This window comes from Mobula birostris, chromosome 6 (genome assembly GCF_030028105.1).
Source record: "Mobula birostris isolate sMobBir1 chromosome 6, sMobBir1.hap1, whole genome shotgun sequence".
Classification (NCBI taxonomy): domain Eukaryota; kingdom Metazoa; phylum Chordata; class Chondrichthyes; order Myliobatiformes; family Myliobatidae; genus Mobula; species Mobula birostris.
The window spans coordinates 171,447,073-171,473,726 of record NC_092375.1 but is presented as its reverse complement, the minus strand read 5'-3'; the positions used below and the strand labels follow the sequence as shown (position 1 = coordinate 171,473,726).

General features: G+C 36.2%; 1 protein-coding gene across 3 annotated transcripts in view; it reads right to left on the bottom strand.

Annotated features, from left to right (window-relative positions):
- Positions 1-26,654, bottom strand: part of ubr3 (ubiquitin protein ligase E3 component n-recognin 3) — a 224,485-nt gene that overhangs the window by 153,068 nt on the left and 44,763 nt on the right. For all 3 annotated transcript variants that reach the window (XM_072261898.1, XM_072261897.1, XM_072261899.1), the window contains 13 exons: positions 26,209-26,339; positions 25,221-25,449; positions 24,749-24,928; positions 21,604-21,737; positions 18,869-18,955; positions 16,737-16,802; positions 12,687-12,776; positions 10,548-10,676; positions 10,344-10,396; positions 9,921-10,054; positions 8,056-8,141; positions 4,136-4,277; positions 2,807-2,903 (listed from right to left, as the gene is read on the bottom strand). In XM_072261898.1, coding sequence (XP_072117999.1) covers positions 2,807-2,903; positions 4,136-4,277; positions 8,056-8,141; positions 9,921-10,054; positions 10,344-10,396; positions 10,548-10,676; positions 12,687-12,776; positions 16,737-16,802; positions 18,869-18,955; positions 21,604-21,737; positions 24,749-24,928; positions 25,221-25,449; positions 26,209-26,339 — 1,558 coding nt within the window. The remainder of the gene's footprint in view (positions 1-2,806; positions 2,904-4,135; positions 4,278-8,055; positions 8,142-9,920; positions 10,055-10,343; positions 10,397-10,547; positions 10,677-12,686; positions 12,777-16,736; positions 16,803-18,868; positions 18,956-21,603; positions 21,738-24,748; positions 24,929-25,220; positions 25,450-26,208; positions 26,340-26,654) is intronic.

Here is a 26,654-nt window from a genome sequence, read left to right as displayed (position 1 = left end):
ACAGTATGTACTCATATTAAACAAATGCTCTCCAGAAAAGGACTTTTTCCCCGAAAATGCAAATTGTCTTTGACTAAATGCAAATCTATGCAGATCTATGTCCAAAATCTCAACAACACTCAGGATGCAGTCACTCTGCACAGGTGTCCATTATTCTCTCTTCTTCATGCACCATTATTCTCCCTTCTTCATGCAGAATATCGGGTTAGAGCCTGACTTTTTAGGGACAAGAACTCACATTAATTAACACCTATCTGTGTTAGGTATCTAGACGCAGATGCATTGCGCTAGTACCATAAGAACTAGCTCCAAACCAATGATGTCAAAGCAAACAAAAGAAAATACAGATGTTGTTAATCTGAAAAAAATAAAAGATGCAGAAGCAATCAATCAGAAGTATTAGCACTGTGCCTCTCTTCATGAACCGTATGCTGCACCTTTCCCACAATTACCATTTTTAATATATTTCTAGCATATACGGACTGTTTTTTTTTGCTTCTCAATCCGTCTCTAATGTCACTCAGTGTTTTTCTCTCTCACTACAGATGCTGCCTGATCTGCTGCAGTTTCCACATTGTCCCTTTTTTTCCAGCTCTCCATCAATTGCTATGGTTTGCATCTTAATTCCACAATTTCTTTTTTTTGCTTTTCTCCTTTATTTACCTATCCAGACAGATTAACAACCAATAACGAGCACCTTCATCCTCTCTTAGTCGATGGCATTCTGTATCAACTATTATCTATTTGTTTCTACCTTATAACAGTTAGTAACTTTGCTCTCCTCACTGCAGTTCAGTGCAGTTTAAAACATGTAATTTTCTAAGTTTCCCAGTTCTGACAAAAGGTCCTTGACTTGAAACACTAATTCTGTTACTCTCACCACAAATGCTAGCTGAATACTTGTAGATTTTTGCTTTTTGTTTCTCAGAACAAACCACACGATCTTCAAATAAAGACTCCAATATCACAAAAGATCTGGAGGTGTTTCAATATGGCTAGGGCAAAGAAAGCATACAAGAGTCCGAAAAACAGGAATAATCTAAAGAAAAAAGGTGTATCAATCTGAATCTGGAAACTGTACCCAATTTAATGACAAGCCCTGATTAATGTATTAGGATACTGTATAGCTGAGATTATAATCTAGACATCTGCCAAGTCAGAAATGCTTGGTTGGTTGTCTGGCACCAGCACAGAAGCAACACAGTAGTCCTCAGAAAGAAGACGGCAGGTATCAGTCATATTAAACCATTTTCCAAGAATAAGCTGCATTTAATAACCAAGATCATGACCATCAAAGCTTCAAATGAACCTATCATTAGAACCTAAAACATTGAGGAATAAAAAAAACTCCAACACTTTCACTTTTTGATTTAGCAATGGCAGGAAAATGATGCACATGGTTAAACTGCCTTCAGAGCTAGGTTCCTAATACATTAATCAGGGCTTATCATTAAATTAGGCACAATTGGCAGGTAAACTATAATTTTCCATTTCCAGCTGCTAACCTTCACCTCTTCTAACTAGTAGTGAAAACAGCAATCTGCTCTGAATTGATTCTTCTTTGAACTTCAAGTGAAAACTTATTTGTTAGAACCATTAAATTCATTTGGAATCCTAGTATTTCAATAAGAACAACATTCAACTTAAAAAGTCCCAAAAATGGATTAGTGGAAATGCCTAGAGTGAGAATTCAATGGTTATGAAGAATCTATTTCATGTTTACCACTGCTCTCTCCTCTGGGGCAAATAATTTTTTTGGAAATACACCAAGAGTCAACTGCCCAAAAATTGTTTGTTTTCCATTCCACAGTATATAGCACAGTAGAACAAATTAGAAGTTAGGCTTTATTCTTCTGCTTTTTCCAGTAAATGAACAGCACACCCAATTTGCTGCTCTACAAGATAAGGGTTGGTGTGTCTGAGGGTCGGTGGCCCGATGTCTGTGAATCTGGGGCTAAGGTCTGCAGGTCAGAGCCCTGGGGTTACCTGTCCTGGGGTTGGAGGCCTGTCTGCATGTTAGGTGGAGGTATGGAAAAGGGGCGTGTTTTACTTTGATTGTTATATGTTGGTTGTGCGTTGTTCTGCTAAACATCATGGACATGTCATTTCAGTGACAGAATGTGTGGAAACACTTGCAGGCTGCCCCCGGCAGATCCACAGATTGCATTAATTGCTAATACAAATAGAGGCATAGAGAAGTATAGTACAGAAACAGGCCCTTTGGCCCATCTAGATCATGCTCAAACTATTTACACTGCTTCCACCCATCGACCTGCTCTGGGACCATAGGCCTCCATATCTCTACTTTTCATACAGTGAAACTTTTCACTGTGTTTCAATGTAAGTGTTATTAATAAATAAATCCAATCCAATCTAATGAAACAGGAAAGCACAGCAGGCAAAGTAAGTTGATCATTTTTCTTATTTAAATTTGTCCTTTGAAGCCTAGTTGAGATCATAAGGTAGATCTCTGAGATGCAAAAGTTAGAATGAAATGCATACTATTCCAACTTTAATACTGTCATGTCAACAGGGATAGTAATTCGAGAAAAAAAACAGAACTACTTTATAATGTGTACAACCTATTCTTTATATTAACAACATGCCTGTCATAGCATCCCTAAATTCACATAAAACACAACAAAATTGCACATAAATTTTCTTAATAAAGTTGAATTTCCAGTTTTGTGAGAGTCCTATTTTTAAAATGTATTGACATGTTTAATCAGAACAAAGTATTGTAAATATAAGGAATTGTGCTAACCCAATTTATTGAACAGTTCCACTCAGTTAAAAAGGTACTTACAATCCCATGTATCTGTCCATCGCAGACTGAACATCCCTGCGATATACTGTCCTTAGAATCACCATTATTGGGTCAAACTCAAGATCCCAGACATCAGCTGATCAAAGGACAAAAAATATATTAATAAATTTGCCAACTATAAAAAAGCTGAAAAATATATGAGAACATTTATTAAACCTATATGTGTGTTCTTTTAAAAATATGTTCTAATGGGGAACACCAAGAAGGTACCAAAAGCCAAATATAATACAAGTAAGGATAGGTGCAATATCACCATAACTTTTATTCTTCCTAGGAGAAAAGTAGATTGTTAGATAACAATCAGGAGCAAACATGAAAATCATTTTAATTTTCTTATCACAGAACAATATTGCACATCATGTCTGCACAAACCATGATGCCAATCTAAACTAATTCCCTGTGAGTGCACAGGTATACAAAATTATGTGGGGTACAGATTGGGTAAATGCAAGCAGACTTTTTCCACTGAGATTGTGTGAGACTAGAACTAGAGGCCAAAGGTGAAATATTTAAGGGGCATCTGAGGGGAAAGTTCTTCACTCAGAGCATGGTGAGTGTGTGGAATAAGCTGCCAACAGAAGTGCTGGACGTGGGTTCAATTTCAACATTTAAGAGAAATTTGGGTAGGTACATGGATGGGAAGGGTATGGAGGGCTATGGTTCAGGTGCAAGATGAAGGGAGTAGGCAGCATAATAGTTCAGCATGGACTAGATGGGCTACGGGCCTATTTCTGGGCTGTATTGTTCAATTACTCTATTAGCAGATAATAAATGACAATGCTGATAAGTTTTTTTAAAATTCCAAGTTTTTGCATTTAGGTTTTACTGACCCATTTGGAAATGAATGCACATACTGCCATCTTCTGTCTAATGATAAAAATATTGCCACAGCTTATGTTTCTCTGTGAGCCTACAAGTCTCAGCGTTCAAAATATAACTCTTTCTTTTAAAAAAAAAGATGCAACCTAAGAGGTCTATGGCCCAAATTGTTGCCAGAAAAGAACATAAACTTTTGCCTCAAAATCATGATGATGATCTTAAACTGCAACAAAATAGATTGAAATTATGCTAATGGTAAGCCATAGGTGTTGGAAAAAATCCAATTTTATTCACAGGAAAGCAAAATCTTGCTAACATAAGCAGACAAGCATATCCAAATGCTAAAAGGCCTTTGACTTTTTGAAAGCTTTCAACTGTAATCTGCATCGGCTTCTTGTAAGGAGGTCCAGGAATGCCTAATACATGCAAATATTTCTCTTTACTATCAGCAATATTTCAAATAAAACAACTCTAAGCACCATGATATACCTTTAGGCGTGTACATTCCTTGCTGCATGGAACCTCCGGGTTCAAATGCTGGTGCTTTAAAATCAGCTACAGCTGAAAGCATGTTTTCAAAATAGTAGCTACCTGGGATAATACCACTCTTTGGGTTGGGATTTTCAGGAATGTACAAATTTAGTTAAGAAAACAACACTCCAGCATATATACAAAATTGTGAAAAACATATGCAATTAGGGTCAGGTATCTTTGCAGTAATAAAACTAATTTTTTTAGTAAACAAACATAAATCTTTCTTTTACAAATATACACATGGAAGACATCCAGTCACCTTAACATCTTACTAAAAGACTAAACATCTTAAGAAATGATATTAATTTACCTTGTTTTGTAAACCTTACTTCAGTATTCAATTTTTTTTAATGTACAACATGCGTACATGTATTAAACAGCATATGCAGTATGCAAAAGGCAGAGAGTTAAGCAAATACACAACCGGTCAATCAAGTCAAAACCTGAACTCCTTTCATGTAAATGGTGATGAATAATTAAATAGTTAACAGGTGCTGAAGGTGTTCAGAATACAACACACTCTTAACAAAGTATGCATCCAGCATGAAAATACTAAAGACAATGTTTAAACTTTTCATAATCTCATCAGTCAGAAGTGCTGAGTAGATTATCCATTTTAGCTTCCTCCCAAAATCTCCAACATTAAGTAAGCCAGTCAATGTCAATTCCATAAGCTTTAAAGAACTGGATACAGAAAAGACCACAAGACTGGACAATACCCTGAAGTAGTGATAGTCTGTATACCAAAGCTAGCAGCACCTACCCTCTGTTCCTATAGTTAGAAAGATGATATCTATCTGACAATGTTAAGTATTGCTCAGCTAAGTCATATTTACAAAAGCAAGATAAATCCAATCTTGCTAATTACTTTTTTGTTATCAGCAAAATGATGGTGGATACAGCCAAAAGTGGCATTCACCTGCTGACAGATGCCATTTTCAGGTTGGCCAGGACCATTTAGTACACCAAATCTTTGGTTGAAAATTAACGGCAAAAATTATTCCAAGAGATGGAAAGAGGATCATAACAATACTGTAGACGCAGAAATCCAAAACAGAAATGCTGGATACATTCAGTATAGAAACAGTTGATGGTTAGATCTAGAATCTTATCAGAACTTTGGTACAGAAAACCCCTGAAACAGAATCAGGTTTAATATCACCCTCAAACATTGTGAAATTTGTTGTCTTTACAGCAACAGTACAATGCAAAACATAATAATAGGGGGAAAAAACTGAATTACAGTAAATATATTAAATAGTTAAAAACAGAAATTAAAAAGTAGTGAGGTAGTGTTCATGGGTTCAATGTCCATTCAAAAATTGGATGGCAGAGGGGAAACAAATTATATTTTGAGAGCAGAGAAGGTGGGGGAGGTGTGAATAGGTGCCTTTTAATACACTTTCACACTCCCACAAAGTTCTTTCTTTTGGCAACCTGCACTATTACAATCAGGCCCAATCAAATCTTGAGGAATGCCTTTTTATGGTATGCTACAGAAACCAGGAGCCAACACAAAATTCTTCAACTTTAGATAATGCACTCTTTCTGTTCTTCTCAAAAGTCAATGAATATGTTGTAAAAAAATCACTCCCTACTTTATACATAGTTTTCTTCTTTTGATTGTTCTTTCTTTCCTCTCCTTTCTATAAGTGTATACCTCAGATAAATATTATGTGGAGATTTGAGACAAATATGACTATATGATGTATATGTACAGTATCTGAAATACATCTTATGGAAATGTTTGTTTGATGATGAACTTCAATAAAAAATAAATTACAAAAAAAAAAGACAATTTTGCCATTCATCATTTTGACTCAGTTTTTCAGGGGTTTTTTTGGTCTGGCTGCTGGGAATGTCTGCCAGTTTCACAATTCACAACACATTATACTGTCAAAGAAGCTTAATCTGATTTTTATTGCTCCTTAACTGCCACATTAGAGTATGGAGTCTCACTCTAATATTCCCCTTGTTCTACCCATCCTCTTCGCTACCTAAAACTAACTTATTTTCTGTCAGTTCTAATGAAGGGTCCCAGACATGGAATGTTAACTTCCCACGGATGCTGCCTGACCTGTTGGGTGTACACATTTCCTTTTAAGAAAGGGGGACAGCCTTGAAATCAAGGCAGTATTTGATCGATTAGAACATCAAGTAGTCCTGGTAAAACTGAAGTCAAAGATCGACAAAAGAAAACACTTCAGTCAGTGATTGCAGTCCTAGCTCACCCAAAGGAAAACAGCTGCAATTGTTGAGACATCAATTATTATCATGTCCGCCCTCTTCCCCAGAATATTAAAGGTCCAAAACAAAATCAAATCACTACAATCCATAAATAAAAGCACTAAAATAATATTCAAAATTTCTTGGTAACAAGCCGTACACATATGCCACTTAATAACTGCCAAATGCTGACTTGCCTTTATTAGTACTTACAATGGTTAATCCCTTGAAATTCGCTATCAAGCCTTACGGACATAAATATCAACATTTAATAGGGCTGAAGCAGGCCTAGCCTACATAACTGCTTAATCAGCAATCATAACAGTCAAAAATTGCAAAATATTTTACAAAATCTTTAAAATATTTTGAGTAAGCACCATTGATATAAAAAAGATTATTGACAAATTATCTTTCTTCCTTAGAGCCATTTCTCAATGTTTAAATGAACAGAGTCAATGAAGCTGCGCAAAATTTGAGTACAGGTATAATAAGCAGAACCTCCAAAGCAAATGCTGAAGGACCAGAGGATGTAAGCCCTCCCTTACTGGACTCTAATGATAAGCCAACGGAGCAACATTGCCAAACCTCAGCAAACTACAGGTATTGAGAACATCCACACTCACACATATTAACAACACCAGAGTCCCAAGCTTCCTAACATATACAAGAAGAAAATACTGCCATCATTTCTCAGGAGAATGTAGCCTATTAGTACTTGATCTGAGATAGCTTATACTGCCATATTTCCTCTATGATCTTGCAGCACTGCATCACAGTGCCACCTGGTGGCCTAAGGTTGGGCAAATATTAATTTGTTATTCTAAATTCATCAGAGATTTTAAGTCAGTCCTTACAGTATTCCACAGATACCAAATTTTTTAACATATGCTACCTTACCTGCATTTACTTGCATACAATTCCTGCAAGCTTCACAGGAGAATATTGCTGTTCAAATTTTTAAGTATCAGCTTTAAAATTTCATCAGAATGTTTTTGACAAGTAGGCACTTTAACTTCATAGGCAGAGGAAGTAATTAAAATGTATATTGAACATTTTTAGATATTAGTTTAATATTTATTAAAACTTCTAAAAAAGCCAGCAAAGTCAATAAAAGTGCTTGGTGCTTTGACACTGAATAAAGACAGAAGCTATAGCTCTGTAGGAAAGGCTATCTGAAGGTAATTAGGAAATTGTAAGGCATGATATAAGAAAATGTGTACATGAGAACACAGGTGGAGGTTTGCTGATCTTGAACAGGCTAATTGAAATTCTATAATGGTGGCACCTGCTCCCCATAAAACTGCTGGACTCCATACAATCCCACTAAATTCTAACACCAATCAAAAAAAAAAAATCGCATTAACAGGAATAGTTTATCGAAGAAAACTGCATTCTGAAATTCAGCAATGCCAGCAGCAGACTGACTAGAATTATTTCACAAGTTCAGTCATCCATCTCACTTGCAAAACAGCAATTTGATGTTCAATTACTGGATTTCAACATTTTACAAACTTTGAAAATTATGCACATTGCACTGAGGAAACTCGTCACTATAACATGTAAAGCTGAAGTATTGAACTGCATTTATTGTTTAATTAGCTATACTAAAACTACACACTACCAAATTCAGAACTGCCTCAAAAGGATATTAAGTCTAATAATGTACTGTGTGTTCTGTCACTCATGCAGAGTTGTGCCACCATTTCTGCCCGCAGGATCTCATCATCTGTCATCCCTGAAATGGAAATGAATAAAATATTAAGCTACTTTAAAAAAATCTGCAGATGAATACAAATACAAGTTGTCATTTTTGACACAATTCATTACTGCACAACATTATAGAACACAGAATTGAAAATTAAACAGACTGGCTCAATAAAAATATAACGCTATGAAATTTATCATAGCTTGGAAAGATCTGGTATTTACAAGATGCAGTGAACTGAAAATATTTCCACACTTCTTGCTTTTAACAAGCTATTTTGAAAGGTAACAACATGATCCAGGTACCTGAGTTTTGATCAGAGTTTTTCATGAGCCTTTAATTTTACTTGATACATTTTTATGCCCACAAATGGAAATTCTTGATGAGACGACAAGGAATAATTAAAACTTAAATTAAAAGCATGTGTGAATAAAATGATATTTAATTTTGGATGGGGCTGAACCAGACAATTTGCCAGTATGGCTACTAACTAGTTGGCCAAAAATTCAGATAACCTATGCACATTTCATATGTAATTTAATTCTTTCAGTGATCTTCCAGAGTAACTGCTCTTTTCTAGCAGGTTCTTCAGTATTCACTTTAGCTTATTTGGTGTAGTTTTGATTTGACGTAAGAATTTTTTTTGCATGCCACCTGCTTACTTACTTTTATAAAAGCCTCCATCAAATAGAATAAGGCCCAGGCCTATTTTATTCCTAAAGGAAATTGGTACATTTTATAAAGAATATTTCAGAAGGATGATATGAATCACTTCTATAAAGAAGGCAATGAGCAGACCAACAGTACTTCACTAAGTTCTGGACAAGATTCTAATCTCTTAAAGCATGGCCAATGTAATCAAAAAGGTGATCAAAAGTGTCAATGTAATCAAAAATGGTGACCCCAACACCTGCTGTGAAGTGTTTGGGATAGCATGATTCTCTTATCTTTTTCTTCACTTCCAAAGCTCTACACATTGACAAGCCCTTTTTATACATACATCGCTGATTTCAACCTAAACCATAAGATCAGAATTCTTCATGTTATACCTATTCCTTGCAGGATATTCTGCTGTAGAAATGCAAAACTAAAATTCATATTCTTTTAAATTAAAATTTAGAAGTGTGGTGGTCAGACCACACTTGGAGTACTGTGCTCAGTTCTGGTCGCCTCACTACAGGAAGGATGTGGAAGCCATAGAAAGGGTGCAAAAGAGATTTACAAGGATGTTGCCTGGATTGGGCAGCATGCCTTATGAGAATAGGTTGAGTGAACTCGGCCTTTTCTCCTGGAGCGACGGAGGATCAGAGGTGACCTGATCGAGGTGTATAAGGTGATGAGAAGCATTGATCGTGTGGCTAGTCAGAGGCTTTTTCCCAGGGCTGGAATGGTTGCCACAAGAGGACACAGGTTTAAGATCCTGGGGAGAAGGTACAGAGGAGATGTCAGGGGTAAGTTTTTTTACTCAGAGAGTGGTGAGTGCGTGGAATGGGCTGCCGGCATCAGTGGTGGAGGCGGATACGATAGGGTCTTTTAACAGACTTTTAGATAGGTACATGGAGCTTAGTAAAATAGAGGGCTATAGGTAAGCCTAGTAATTTCTAAGGTAGTGATATGTTTGGTTCAACTCTGTGGGCCAAAGGGCCTGTATTGTACAGTAGGTTTTCTATGTTTCTATGTTTCTAAATTTTCTGAAACTCCAATTTAGAATGAAGGCTAAAGATAACAAAAATCAAATCATAATCAGAGCCAATGGGTAGCTCCACAATTTTGTTATACAGAAATACGTAAAACAATATAGAACCTTACCTAAGTGAATACGAAGACTGAGTAAAAGGACCAGGAAAGTTAAGGCACCCTCAAGCATTGATCTTTCATGTTCTGGATCAAGCGCTCCATTTTGATGCTGTGATGCCATTGTTAACAGATCCACCACTTTAAATCTAGATTAAGTCACAAAATTACTTTGATAAATCAATAATTATTTATTTAAACAGCTTTGCCTCTTGAATTCTGTAATGATCATAATATATATCTTTCAAATGCATTAAACTTCATCTACAGAAGATAATCCACTGATGGCAATTTATGGCACTCACTATTGTACAGGCTAAGATCAGAACAACAATAACACCTTTGTATTCATAAACAATTCACAATTATAAAATTGCAAAGTTACATCCTGATGATTTTGCAATCATCAATTCAAGATTTCAAAAATATTACAGTTACCTTTCAAAAACAGATGAAACAAAATAATCTGGATCAAGTCTGGAAGCACAAACCTAATGGGGGAAAATGATATTCCAACATAAGATTTATTCTATAAAATTAAATCATTACATAGATGGTACTTTAAGAATTTTAAATCAAAATTCCATCAAATACACTAAACCGAAACAAATGCAAGCATCAAAATACTGAATATATACATACCTGCAGAAGAAAGATATCTGGATCAATCATAGAATTGCAGAAGTGGGACTGCACGTAAGTCATAGCCTGTCCTTTAATCTGAAGACCATTTCTAACCCACATATTGCTGTGTATTTCTGATAGACTAGCCTAAATTAAAAAAAAAAGTATAATAGCCCCTTAGTCTTTCATACCCATTATGAAGAGGCAAAAAGTTGTTTACCTTGCATATAAAAATAGTATCAATACTATTTCAGAGTTATACAAAGCAAACTGATCAATGAACCAAGAATTCTAAATTAATTATATCTCTACTACTGGACTGCTCACAGTCTGTATTTTCAAATTACAAAACTGTAAATAATAGACTAAGTTCATATGGAAACGTAAAGTAATGTGTGTCAATTTTCAAAGTTCAGAAGTGCCCACTGGAGAAAACATTTATTTTGCGTCAAACTTTTGGAGGGTGGAAAAAGAATAGCTCCCAAAAGTATTCAGCCTGCTTCAGAAAAGAGGAACAAGACATTAAGCTCACATACATCTTCTCTCAAACTCATGCAACATCAATGCCAGGAGATTCTGCAGTTTCTCCACAAAATGCCCTACTTTTTAAAACTGGGGAAATAAAATTAAACAAGGATTAAACTTTCTCAAATGGGGCAAGGCCAAATTTATTGGGCAGAGAAATCTGTCAAAAGTGTCCAGGAAGCAATAACTTTAAAAAGGAGAAGCTACTGAAGGTTCAAAAACAAAACGCAGCAGCTACAAAGTAACCCCCAAATCACAACTGCCTTGGATGCCAATGAGAAGACGGCAGTAAAAGCTCAATACTGTATAAATTCAAGAAATGTTCAAAGTGCAAGTGTAATTAGGAAATAAACTTACATAGTGCATGGCAAAGATACTGACAGATAAAAATGGGATTAAACTCAGCAATATTTTATAAAAACATGGAGCTAAAGAAATAACAAAAAGGATTTGAAAACCAAAAAGATAGCCACTCGTGAAGATGGAAACAATGGATGTGTTTCTCAAAGGAAGTCAATGGAGCTAGGAGGCAAGAAAAAAGAAACATGTTCAGTGGTTCCTCTTTCTCTATGTTTATCCTGCCAAGCAGGTTTAGACCTTTGGATGCTGACAAATGGGTTGACAGAGATGTTTTAAAAATTCTAAGCTGTTAAGAGGAAACAGCATCAACTCCAAATGCATCCTTTGGAATATACAGGCATACGGGAGGTTTAAGTGAGGTGTATGAAATTATGAAAAAGCATGAATAAGATTAATTTGGAAGAATTTTTATCCTTAGCAGAGTCACTGATGAATAAAGACATAGAGCCAAAATAAATGCTATAATTAGCTAGGTTGATGAAAAACACATCCCCCACCCACCCCCAAAAAGTGGCCAGCATCTAGATTAATATAACTGCCTGAGCTGGTGATGGAAACATTCAAAAATTGCTTCTATTCACATTTGATGCGTATTAGGATACTATTTGAAATAGCATTTTTAAAGCTAGCATGGACAAAATGGCATCCTTCTGTACCATATTGTATGATCCTGTAGAGGGGCTTAGAAGTCACTCAAACTCAAAATTGCATAGAAACAGTGTTTCACATTGAGAACATAAAGCTTGCACTTGGTAGAGCCAGAGAATATGTCACATTTATCTGCCTGTAAAAGTTTATAAACTGCATACACTCAGTTACCACTCTGGAAAAAAAAAGGATGTCTGAAATAAAAACTCCTATGAAATTTTTGGAAAGCATGCAAAAAGTCAACTAAATTAATATGGTCAAACTTCAGCATCTTTTCATAACTTGAACTGCTTTTGGTCAAAATACTTCAAGGTATACAATATTCATTTTGAGAACCAAATAATTTAAAAGATTATTTGAATGGCCTTTGATGTTTGATTTGATTTTTTTTGCTTTCCAGAGTAATCTTATCATCTACCTTTTTTTTGCATTAGACCATGGTGGGTAGTAACTGCTGTCTTTGCATGCTCAATTTGGCAAGTTTCACTTAGAAATTTTCAACAAATTACTAAAAGCACAACAGAACATATACAGCCATATATTAGCACTTTGGGAGACATAACATGCAGGTTCAAGATGCTGACAGAAAGTTATTTTACATGCAACAAAGAGAAATGGAAAAACCTGAATTTGAAGTGGATGAACCATCATTTTCATCAACATCTCTTGATCTGGTAAAAGTGAATCAAGATCCAGTTGTTGGCATCTGACAGCCTATAAATTATTTTTAAAATGGGCATATATTATAGAAACACAAGAATAATTTTTTTGTAAATAATGGATAAATGAACTTTATATAGTATATTATAATTTATGAAGTACTTCATTTGTACTTTTATCTTTTGCACTATGTTCACTTGGAAGTTATTCAAACCATTAAACCAATTTAAGAAATGCTGCCTTTGACCTGCTGTCACAAATATACGTAAAACGTTACATGCTACAATTATAAACTTTTAGAAGTTTCCACTTGATAACCATCAATGCTTTAAGTAGCTTATCACTTTTGGAGTAGGTTGATAATTTTTTTAAAAATAAATTCTGATAAAGAAACATCTAAAAATACCATAATTTATTCCCTATACATAAAGATCCTAGCCAGAGGCTCAGCAATCTCGTCCCTCGCCTCATGGAGCAGCCTGGGGAATATTCCATCTAGCCCCAGGGACTTATCTGTCCTAATGTATTTTAACAACTCCAACAACTCCTCTCCCTTAATATCAACATGCTCCAGAACATCAACCTTACTCATATTGTCCTCACCATCAAGTTCCCACTCATTGGTGATTACCGAAGAGAAGTATTCATTGAGAACCTCGTTCACTTCCACGGCCTCCAGGCACATCTTCCCACCTTTATCTCTAATCGGTCCTACCTTCACTCCTGTCATCCTTTTGTTCTTCACATAACTGAAGAATGCCTTGGGGTTTTCCTTTACCCTACTCGCCAAGGCCTTCTCATGCCCCCTTCTTGCTCTCCTCAGCCCCTCAAGCTCCTTTCTTGCTACCCTGAATTCCTCAATAGACCCATCTGATCCTTGCTTCCTAAACCTCATGTATGCTGTCTTCTTCCACCTGACTAGATTTTCCACTTCACCTGTCACCCATGGTTCCTTCACCCTACCATTCTTTATTTTCCTCACCAGGACAAATTTCCGAACAAATAAATCACTAAAATTTTTAGCAAATTTAAACTAATAAAACAATATTGTACAGACATTTCAATCACAGCAGAAATACAGTAGTTCAGCCCATTCCACCATTCAGTGTCATGGCTGATTTCTATTAGTTTTGATGCAATATTCCTTCATTTTCACAACTTGCAAAAATACACTGATGACAGCGATAAAGGTGTTGACTGAGATAACATCAAATGCTGTAAATATATTTCCATTACATGACTCAAGATTTGTGTTCTATGGAAAAATACGAGTTTTGAATTGATTTGATAGAGATTTCTTAGTTGCTGAAAGGCAATGCTCAGGCATAGAAAACAATAGCTGAGAGGTAAAGGTAGAATTGTATTTAACATCCATTAAGCCTTTAAAATATCCTCGATGCTGGGGAGGCTAGTACTGGCTGAATTTGCAACCTTCTGCAGCTTTTTCTGATGCTGAGCAGAGGCTCCTCCATGCCAGACGGTGATGCAACCAGTTAGCATGCTCTCCATAGTAAATCTGTAGAAATTTGCTAGAGTCTTTGGTGACATAACAAATCTCCTCAAACTCCTATTGAAATACAGCTGCTGTCATGCCTTCTTTATATTTGCATCAATATGTCGGGCCCAGGATAGATCTTCACCCTTTCCACTGCTGATCCCTCAATGAGGACTGGTGTGAGCTCACTAAACTTCCCCTTCCTAAAGTCCACAATCAATTCCTTGGTCTTACTGATGTTGACTGCAAGGCTGTTTTTGCAACAGCATTCAACCAGCTGATTGATCTCACTCCTACACACCACCTCGTCACAATCTAAAATTCTGCCAACAATAGTTGTGTCATCAACAAAATTATAGATGGCATTTGAGCTGTGCCTAGCTGCAGAGTTGTGGATGTAGACAGAGTAGCGCAGTGGGCTGAGCACGCATCCTTGAGATGTGCCAGTGTTGATTATCAGCACGGAGGAGATGTTATTTCCAGTCCGCACTGATTGTAGTCTCCTGATGAAGTCATGGATACAGTTACAGAGAGAGGTACAGGGCCCAGGTTTTGGAGATTGTTGATTAAAACTGAGATTGCATTAAACTTGCAGGTACGAAGGAGGACTGGTTACTTTTCTGTGTAACAGAAGCTGAGAGAAGACGTAATTGAGATATATAAAATTATGAGGGTTGTACATAAACAAGATGGACCTATCATCCTTTAACACATGGGTCAAAAACCAGAGGCATAGTTTTAAAGCGACTGGAACAGAGATGAGAACTTTTATACCCAGTGGGTGGTTCAAATTTTGAACTCCTTCCCTGAAGAGATCTTCATCACATTTAAAAACTACTTGGATGCATATTTCATAAAACACAATCTGTAATGGGCATACCAGTTGCCAGCATATCAACTTGCATGGACAAAATAATCATCTTCTATGTCATTAACTTGCTTTGATTTTATCATACTCTTTCACAGAATCCTATAAAAGTACAGCAGAGAAACAGGTCCATTCTACCCAACTCAGACATGCTACTATGATGCCTATCTATTCTAATGTTATTTGCCCACATTAAGCCCATATCCTTCAACACCTTGCCTTATCCAGGTACTAGTCTAAACTATTTGTAAACATTGTAATTGTCTCTGCCTCTGGCAACTCAATCCACACATTCATGACCCTGCTTGTGACAAAGTTATCCCTAAGATCACCATTAAATTTCTCCCCTCTCATTTTAATGTGGTCTCTAATTGCGTACTCCACTGCCCAGGGAAATAGATTCTGACCACCTATCTTACCTATGCCCCTCAATTTTATTAACCTCTATAGGGTCACCCCTCAGCCTCCAATGCTCCAGAGAAAATAAACCCTTCCTATCCAATCTATCCTTACAAGTACAGCCCTCCATTCCTACTATTTCTTTTTTGCACTTGCTCTGTTACTATTACATCTTCCCCCATTATGGCGACCAGAACTCCAAGTGCAGTCTAACCAATGTTTTGTACAACTGCAACAGAAGGTTCCAACCTACCTCCCCAAATGGCCTAACTTGAATCTTAAGGTCATGTCCCTTTGGCTTATGTCTGCACCTGTAGAAGAATATCCATTTGCCTTATCGATTATTTTATGGAGCTTGAGGTCACAGTCAAATCTTCCCTAGTCAAATATATTCAAGGGAATAAATATTCCCTTAATTACCTGATATTATGGTAATCATTTGATGAAATAGCTTTCCATGTTCTCCAAGCTTCCACTGAGATCCACTAGTGCCTGCTGGCCGATAAATTCATTATTGAACTATTTCCCTCCTGAAATCTCAACTAAACAGAGTATGCAACAGTTGTACTGTCCTAGCAAATTCCCTATAAATTTCTGCTTATTTCCCAGATCCGAACCTACATCAAGATAATTTGCACAAACACAGCCAGCCCATGAAAATAAGTGGGATTTAAAAAAAAGTAAAATATTTTATTGTGTGAAGCCACTCTCACTGAAAGACCCTGCGTTTTTCTTGTCCATGCTAATCAATTAGGAGACAACCAGCAAGGTATAGTTGCCATGATTCTGGCTACACAGCAAGAAACAGGCGGATACAGGGTACAAGTAAGTGATAACCTGCCTAATATATCTAGTTACTGTGCAGTGCCCAGGACTGTACTCTGTATTCCAGTTACAGCCTAATCACAACTTTCAACAGCTGCAGCACACATCCTTGCTTTCCAAGTACAAAGTATGAAAAAGTAAGCAATTTTTTTCTGCCCATGACCAATACATTCAAACATATACAGGTCTCTGAAGTTTGGTGAAGATCTATTACTAAATTTCTATTATTTAAATATTCACACCTATCTTCACACTTGTCAGTTTTGCTCACTCAACTTCCCAACTATTTCCTTAAAGTTACACTTTCATATGGGAGTATCAAACTATACCATATTACTATACTCCCATATTATGTTATAGTCCCATAATACACCATATAACTTTTACACAACTAAGAAGTACAATACCAGTTTGAGTATGACTTTACCTTGCTTAAAAACATGGCATAGTAACGATGAAGAGGCAAGTGAAATGTAACCTGATTAGGAGCAGGCTAGATTTAAGAAAAGAAAGAAAAAGACATCAGTCTAAAGCTACATTATCATATTATCATCAAGTTTATGTTTTAACAATCAAAAATAAATGGATTGGTTAAATAGACCAACAGTCACTTGGGGTAGCTGCTTATTTAGGACAACTCTTAAAGAACAAAAACTAATTGAGAATATAGTTGGGATACCCTTCATTTACTTGGGACAATATACAGCTTAATTGGGATGGAGATTGTTGCCTAACAGTTTCTAATTAGCATCAGTTACGTGCACATCGTGTGGCTGTTGGACACCATCCTGTACTTAGAGAGAACGGTTTTTAAATGTGCCAGTCGCGCGTGTTTGTATTCAAAAACCAGTGTTTTTTGTCACTAATGTTTGGCAAGAAGCAAGCTGTAAAACAATTCAGCACAGTTTTAAGCATTCAGGCTTGGAGATGCCAGAAAGGCCGGGAGTGAAAATGAAACAATTTTTCTACTCCAACAAGTTAAGGATTATGAAGGTTATCAACAAATCATCTTGAATGTTACAACGAACATGAAGATCTGAAGAATGCAACCGTCTAAACCATTGTATGAATACAGTAACTCTTCCCACCTTCTCTCAGCTCCTTTGTCTCTGCCGCATCTGTTGCCACGATGAGCTATCATTTCCAGGACATTAAGAGATGTTCTCTTTCTTCAAAGAACGGGATTTCCCTTCTTCCAACATAGATAGTTCCCTCACCCACATCTTCTCCATTTCCTTCCCGTTCGTGCTTATCCCATCTTCCTGCCACCTTAACAGGGATAGAGTTTCTCTTGTTTTCGCCTACCGCCCATGAACCTCTGCAGTCAACACACCATTCCCTGCATCTTCAACAGGATCCCTCTTTACTTCCCTCCCAACTGCCCCCTCTCCGCTTTCCACAGGATCATTCCTCAATGATTCCCCTGTCCATTTTTACCTTCCCTCTAATCTCCCTCCTGACACATATACCTGCAAGTGACAGAAGTGATACACCTGCCCATTTACTTCCTCCCTTATCTCCATTCAGGGCCCCAAACAGTCCTTCCAGGTGAGGCAATGCTTCAGCTGCTGGGGGTCATCTCTTGTATCCAATGCTCCCGATTGGCCTCCTTTACAATGGTGAAACCTGACGTAATTTGGAGGACTAGTTGAGTACCTCCTCTCCATCCGCCAAAAGTGGAATTTCTGGTGACTGACCATTTTAATTCAAATCCCTATTATGGTTCCAACGGTTAGCGCAATGCTTTAAGTCACCAGCTATAAGATCGGGTTTCAATTCCCACCACTGTCTGTAAGGAGTTTGTAAGTCCTCCCCATGACTGTGTGCGTTTTCTCTGGGAGCTCTGTTGTCCTCTCACATTCCAAAGATATAAGATTTGGGTGAGTGAGTGGTGGACAGACAGATTGACAAAGGGGAAAGAGGTGTCAGAATTGGACAAAGTGAATTTAAGGGCAGGGTGGAAGCTGGAGGTAAAGTTGATGAAATTGACAAGATCAGCATGGGTGCATGAAGCAGCTTTCCAGGCTTATTAGTTTAACATCTATCATAAGGAATGTGTGACCAGCTATCAATACAATTATAGCAGAACAATTTGAAAAATTCAAGGTAAATGAGCAAACTTAACACTATTTTGTGAAGGGAATGCCATGTTTGACTAATTAGAGCACTCGCAAGAAACACAGGGTATAGATAAAGGAGGGCTGGTGAAAGAACTATATTTTGGACTCTAAGGGACATTTGATAGTTGCAGTATCAAATGTTATTGCAGGGGAGAAAGTGCTGTAGGATGTAACATGTTGATGTGGACTGAAATTAGGCTAGCCAATAAAAATATAAAGGTATATATGAACTGAGTAAGCAAAGATCTGACAAATAAAATGTGTAATTGTAATGCTGGCAGGAGAATTTTTAAATATATCATTTAAATGGCATTAAATGATGAAGAAGGATCTAGATGTACCAAAGCATGATTCGTAAAAGGTTAGTAATTAGGAAATCAAAAGAAGTTATTATTTATTGCCAGGGAATTTAAAACATGACATTCCATTTCATAATTACCTCATCAACAAAATTGATGGCATCAAACCAATCCTGCAATGCATCTAGGCAGTACCGGACCACTGTTCTGGTGTATTCTTCCATCTCCTATGTTAAAAAAGATCAGTCAAAGTTAAAACAATATTAATAACCTTGTTATGTGCTTAATCCCAAGAGCTTAATTTCTTCTATCACCACGAAGTTATTTGGTCACTACTGTCCTAACCAGACGTCTAAGAAAACAGAATATATCCAAAATAATAATTAAATGTTACTCTCCCTTTCTGATTTCATTTGAAACACAGTGCATTCTACAATTCCTGCATTAATTCACATAATATTCTAATTTTCAGTTGTTCTCCCAAGTACATTCCCATGTAACTGAGAGATGTTTGTCCATTTATCACTTGGCATACAAATTCCTCAATCTTTTACATCTTCAAATGAAGGTAATACTGGAATTCATTTAATTGTATTGTTCTTCAATATCAGCTTTTACTGTTTATGTCTTTCTTAAATTCATTGTTTCTAGAAACTTATTTTAATTACTCTCATCCTTGATATGCCAGAAAAGCTCCCTTTATGCAGTTTTAAGAATACCACATAATCGCCCATTCACAGAAGTAGCCCCTGAATAAACCCATCTCTGTCCTGCCTTAGTGAGCCTATAATTAACATTTCACTGATTTTCTGCATAATGCTAAATGTCTTGCTTTATTCTGTAATTTTTTTTCCTTAGATATATTTTTCCAAGCTGAAGAGAAGCATAATTCCTCTCTTTCTTGACTTAAAATTAAACTTACATCTACTCCTTCCCTTCCTTGCAATGTTCTTTATACAGGCGGCCCTCCGTATCCACGGGGATTTGGTTCCGGCCCCCCCCCCCCCCCACCGCAGGTACCAAAATCCACGGATACTCAAGTCCCATATATAAAATGGCATAGTATTTGCATATAACCTACGCACATCCTCCTGTATACTTTAAATCATCTCTAGATTACTTATAATACCGAATACAATGTAAATGCTATGTAAATAGTTGTTATACTGCATTGTTTAGGGAATAGTGACAAGAGAAAAAAGTCTGTACATGTTCAGTACAGACGTAACCATCATAGCTCTTCCGCGAACCCCGAGCAGTGAGAGTGGCGAAAAGCGAAAATAACGTTCAGCGTTTGTTTTGCAGCAAGTTGTTATAGCGGCAGCGCGCACCCCGAGTGGCAAAAAGCGAAAATAGCGTTCAGCATTTGTTTTGCTCTCAGCAAAACAAATACTCAGCATCAAGCCGCCATAGCTTTGAACTGCGTGAGATTTTTGCTATGATTGACAGTGCTGCAATGATTGCAGAAAAGTATGACTTTCATTTTGAAAGGGCATGTAGGTTTAGGGAAGGTTTGCAGGATGTTTTGAGTGCTTACAAAGAACTGTATGATAGAAAAATGCGTGAACCTTCCAGTGTACTCGCTGTCTTCCCGATTCTGGTAAGTGAAACTACACTGTACATACATTATTTCTACTTTATATAGGCTGTGTATCATATCATTCCTGCTTTTACTATATGTTAGTGTTATTTTTAAGTTTTATGTGCTATTTGGTATGATTTGGTAGGTTATTTTTTGGGTCTGGGAACGCTCAAAAATTTTTCCCATGTAAATTAATGGTAATTGCTTCTTCGCTTTACGCCATTTCAGCTTATGAAAGGTTTCATAGGAACGCTCTACTTTCGGATAGCAGGGGAAACCTGTACAATGGAAATGTTATGTAAATAGTGTTATACTGTATTGTTTAGGGAATAAGAAGAAAGAGAGAGAACTTTCAGGTTTTCTTTTTTGATCCCGATCCGCGGTTGGTTAAATCTGCGGATGCGGAACCTGCAGATACGGAGGGCCGACTGTATTGTGGAGATGACATTAACATTCAACACTGCTGCTTTGGACTGACTCAGTCCATGGAGAGATTTAGCCGAATTCACCTAGTTTTGCATTATAATTGTTTACTGCAACATCCCTTGAATACATACTTCAGATCTCATCAAGACTTCCACCTAATATTCGCTCTTCTTATATTATTCATTTTCAAATAACAAAGAAAAATCTAACCCAGCTGTCAGAAGAACCCCATTATTTTCACTCCCAACATTTCTTCATAATCCTTTTTCTTTTGCATGGTCATTAACTGATTCTTCAATCATCCATCCATTCACTAACCAATTAACTCACTGATCAACTTATTTTAGAGATTGGGAGGAAACTAGAGTACCCAGGGAAAGCCCTTGCAGTCACAGGGAGAACTTCAAACTCCACACAGCACAGAAGTCAGGATTAAACCATGGGTACAGGAGCTATGAGTGAGCAGTTTGACCTGCTGCGCCCCCATGCTATCTTAACTTTAACCTCTGAGAAAGTGTTGAGCCCTCAAATATTCATCTTTTGTTTATCTTTGGTAATTTATACTTATTTCAGTTTCTACTAATAGTTTAGCTCAACTTTATGTAACTCACCATTTATTAGACCAATTACAGGCACAATCACAATTTCTCAAACATAGGTAATCAAACTCATTACAAAGCAATAATTAGATCATAAGACATTGGAGCAGAATTTATTCATTCAGTCTAATAATTACAAATCTGCTGGTGCATATAACCAGGCTAGCAAATTTATATTCATTAATATTAAAGCACAGAATTAATTCTTCATATTTTATACCATCATACACCTTATTCAAAAATGTTTAAAACACACAAAATATCTCACCTTAATTCTACAATGGGTTAGAAGTCCCCACATCGGTTGTGCACAGGCTTCTAATTCTGCTGCAAAGGCAGCGTAGTATGTTTGTGACTCAAATTCAACATGCTCATTTAGTTCTCGTTTGTTTAAATTCATGCCTTAAAAATAGATAAACAAGAACACAAGACAATTTATGAACTTTAATCTCATCATGGAGATCTCCAATTAAAGTCACATTACTGCCATGGACAAATTATTGATTTCAGATTGTGTTTTCTAGATCATTACAGCAATGGAAGGGGTTTCTAGTTTCACTGGAATTGCAGTAAAAGAAAATCCTGTAACAGAGGGATTTAACAAATCATTTTTTTCACCAGCAAACTACTTCTTTCTGATAACTTAAACATTCTTTCTTTTTTAATCTTTTTATTAGTTTTCAAGTTCATAAACATAATAACAATAGTGATACAAAGAGATTGGAATTACATTATTAGTAATAAACATATACAAGAGAAACTATAAATAGTACAAGTGTAATAGACTTCCAAACTCTCATATATAATCATGAAAAGAAAGAAAAAGAAAAAGCACAAAGAAAAACCACAGAAAACAAAAAACTAAAAAAAAAGCTAAGTTACTAAACCCAAAAAAAAACAAACAGAACAAAACAGGGCTGAACCAATATATTAGATCGAATACATTCATTAATGTCGTCAACTCCACTCCTCTATTCATATATTCCAAGTTAATAAAAAGGATTCAGAAAAGTTCTAACTACATCATATGAAAATGTTGAATAAATGGCTTCCAAGTCTCTTCAAATATAACCGAAGGATCAAAAATGACACTTCTGATTTTTTTCTAAATTTAAACATGATATAGTTTGGGAAAACCATTGACATGTAGTAGGGGGATTGGTCTCTTTCCAATTCAATAAAATGGACCTTCTGGCCATTCATGTAATAAATGTGATCATCCAATAAGCTGAAGAGGATAAAAAGCAATGTTCCATCATTAGCAAATCAAAAATTGCCGTAATAGGATGGGGTTGTAAATCAAAACACAAAACTGTTGAAATGATATCAAAGATATCTTTCCAAAATTTTTCCAAGAGAGGGCAGGACCAGAACATACAAGTCAAAGAAGCCACCTCAGAGTAACATCTGTCACAATTAGGATTTATATGGGAATAAAACTTAAACATTAAATAGCCTCAATTCAATCCCTTGTTTCAACATAAAACTTCCTATTTGATATCAACTATTGTCTTATTCCTCAAAAAGGGCCCCAATCTTATTAAGGTTTGGAGGCTTACATGCCTCAATAATTCCCAGAGCTACTTTGGCTGGAGTCAGGGCATTATGCTTTGGCTTCCAAACAGGTAAACAGGTCAAATGGTAAAGGCCATACTACGAATGGTTTACTGGTCCTCCTGGTTCGGGGAGGGAGGGGTGGGGGGGGGGGGGAGGGTGGTTGGTCAGCTCACGGGTAACAATACTGACTGACAAAACTAAACTGTTATGGAAACAGTAATGAAAAATCCTTCTACATCTGAGTGTGATGGTATCCCTGAGTCTCCACACAGAACTTGCATGGCTAACAGTAGAGAAAACCAACAGGAACCTACTGGCATGAATGAAGGAAGCCCTGAACACTGCCAGAGATGGAGGACCTTCATTGCTGCCCTAAACAGCAGCAGCATAACAGGCAGTAAGTATCAGTCTCATTTGAATAACATTAACTATCCTACAAAATAAAAATATCTCACTTTAAGGAGTACTAATCAGGAGGTTAAAAGTTACATGGAACATCAGCAGGAACTTGATTCTACAATGCAGAAAAAAAATTGTGTGCCTAACTTGTTACACATGTTCAGAGCGTATTCAGAGTTCATAATGCTTGAGATGAAGAAACAACATTTGAAAGTCTTACAACTGCTGAACTCAACAAACATGAATTCCACTAACAGGTAAAGCAAGCACATTACAAAGCAATAGTTACAAACCCACTACTGCATACTACAGTTCCCACTTGTATTTTCATTTAAAGCACAAAATTAAATATGTACTTTAAAAAATTAAATTAAATTATTACCCCTCAACTATCAGGCTCTTGAACCAAAGAGGATAACTTCACTCAATTTTACTTACCCATCACCGAAATGTTCTCACAACCAATGGATTCACTTTCAAAGATTCTTCATCTCACATTCTCAATATTTGCTTATTTATTTATTATTATCTCGTTCTTTTTGTATTTACCCAGTTTGTTGTCTTTTTCACACTGGGTGAATGCTCAGGTTGGTTCAGTCTTTCATTGATTCTGTTATGATTATTATTCTGTGGATTTATTGAGTATGTCTGCAAGAAAACAAATCTAGGGATTGTGTATAGTGATATATATGTACTTTGATAATAAATTTACTTTGAACTTTTAATTATTTAGAAAGTTCAAGGTTCAAAGTAAATTTATTTTCAAAGTACATATATGTCACCATATACAATCCTGAGATTCATTTTCCTCTGGGCATACTCAGCAAATCTATAGAATAGTAACTACAACAGGATCAATGAAAGATCAATGAACTGTGTAAATGCATATATAAATAAATAGCAATAAATAACAAGAACATGAGATAACATAATAAAGAGTCCTTAAACTGAGAACATTGGATGGGTAAGTGAGTGTAGTTATCTCATCTTGTTCAAGACCTGTTCTTAAACCTGATAATGGAGTGCTGAAGCTCTTGTACTTTCTAACTGATGGCAGCAGCGAGCAAACAACATAGTCTAGATGGTGGGGATCTCTGATGATGGATGCTACTTTCTTACAACAGTTTTTCATATAGATGTGCTCAATCATTGGGAGGGCTTTACCCATGATTCACTGGGCCAAATCCACTATCATTTGTAGAATTTTCTGTTAAACAGCATTGGTGTTTCCATACCAGGCAGTGATGCACCTAGACAATATACTCTCCTCTACACATCTATAGAAGCTTGTCAAAGTTTTAGATGTCATGCCAAATCTCTGCAGACTCCCACAAAAGTCCCTAAGACTCCTAAAGAAGCAAACTACCTGCAACAATGCAATGGGCAAGCAGGTCAATGAGCATACAATACATCAGACTCTATAAATATGACTTTTTAATCCTAAGGAATGAACTTACCTTGAAAGAAAGAAACAAAATTCATCCACATCTGAAGAAGACCCTGATCTTCCAAAAAACGTTTTGCTACACTTTGGTGTGAAAGGATATTAATAAAATCACTAACTAAAGGCCAATAGGTGTTGTTCTTTAGGAGTGGCTCACCACAGTTTACAACAACATGAAAATTGTTCTCTTCATCTACAACAGTAAGAAAGAAAATATTACAAAATGAAAATTATTTTGAAATTCAGAATTCCAGTAGAACTACAATGTTTCATTTAAACAAAATAATAACTTGAAAAAAGTTTTTAAATACTGAAAGTATTTGCTAGAATTTAATATTTAAAGCATTGTGCCCAATTTAAGTTGAAGACATGCAGTTTTTTCCCCCCAATAGTATTTTTATTTCCATATACAATACATGTTTACAAGTCTGATAAACACCACCTTCAAAAGTATTAGGCTGTCAAAAAATTGAACTTCTACTCACCTTGTAACTCGCTTTTGACAAGGCAATTTTCCATCATGTAAAGTAAAACAGTGACCATTATTTCTAGTAGCTGGCACTCTTCAGTGACTTGACGTGCCAATTCTTCATTGCTAAATAACTGCACGCTAATATGAACAATCCTATTGGACATTGTTTCTGACTCATGACTCTTAATCAGAGTTTTCATGATGAAGGCGTAATGCTGAACAAATGTTTTAGTAAAAGCTATCTGCAAAAGAAAAAGTAAAAGTTAGTATGACGACTTATTAACTAGAGCAGGAAGAATAATTTTGGTTCATGTGATCTTGCAAACAAACTCTGAATGCCTTTGGGATTTAAACAGCAATTCTTTACAGTGGTGTCTACATGGTTAAGACAAGAAGGTTGCAGGGTCTAGGAGGAAGTGTCTAACCATAATATCATACACAAAGGGGACACTCATTTCAGGCTTAAAACACTCATATGTTCATATTTGCTAACTTTGCTGAAGGCAGGACCCACGTTCAATCACTAAATTATCCATCTTATCCAAAATAGCTGAAGGCAGTCAATTATTAGTCACTACACCAGACTTACAGTATAGATAATAGCCTCAAATTTTGTGTGGATTCTAACAAATGTTACATTAATTATTTACCAGGCAGTTGCATTTAAGTGCAGAAAAAGATACCAATATCTCTGTTTCCCCTATGGATAGAACAATGATGTTCCAATAAGCAGTCAATCAATTTACATTTGTTTATCCAGTAGAAAAAAAACATTGTGAGCACTGATTCAGATTAATTTATTGTCACACACACTAGGGTACAATGAAGTTCCCTGCTTGTGTAAAACAAGATTAGAACTTCTAAACAGAATTTGGTTTACTTCATAATATCAACAATATTATCGGAAAGGTGACATAAGTAGTCCTGTTTGATATCAGAAGAGTCAACGCGTTAACATTTGGTTTAACTTGATAATTTTTAAAAAATTAAAATCTACATACCTTGTAGTCCTGATCAGGCAACATATTTAGTAGAAAGGTTACCATTTTTTGTGGAAACTCATATTTGACAGTCCAAAATAATATTTCTTCTAGAAAGCATTTATGCTTTAATATATCCATGATGGATGGATCTGAAATTGAATATAAAAAATGGTTTTGTTTATTTAGCTGGATAATGCCCAATATCTTCAAACATGTCAAATTCAGGTTTAAATTGATTTAAGATTAAGAGTAAAGATTAGTCTTAATTGCACCTCTCAGGTATTTACTGCATCACCCTCTTAACCACAAGTTATATACCTATTCCATCAAAACAGCTAGTGGGTACGGATGGCCAATCTCTAGCCAGTTACTTCATTACCTACCTACTGAAATGTCAACAGTTGATTAAGTGATACCACTCCTAGACTTGCCAGTAATAAGAACTGTTACAGAATTTCACATTG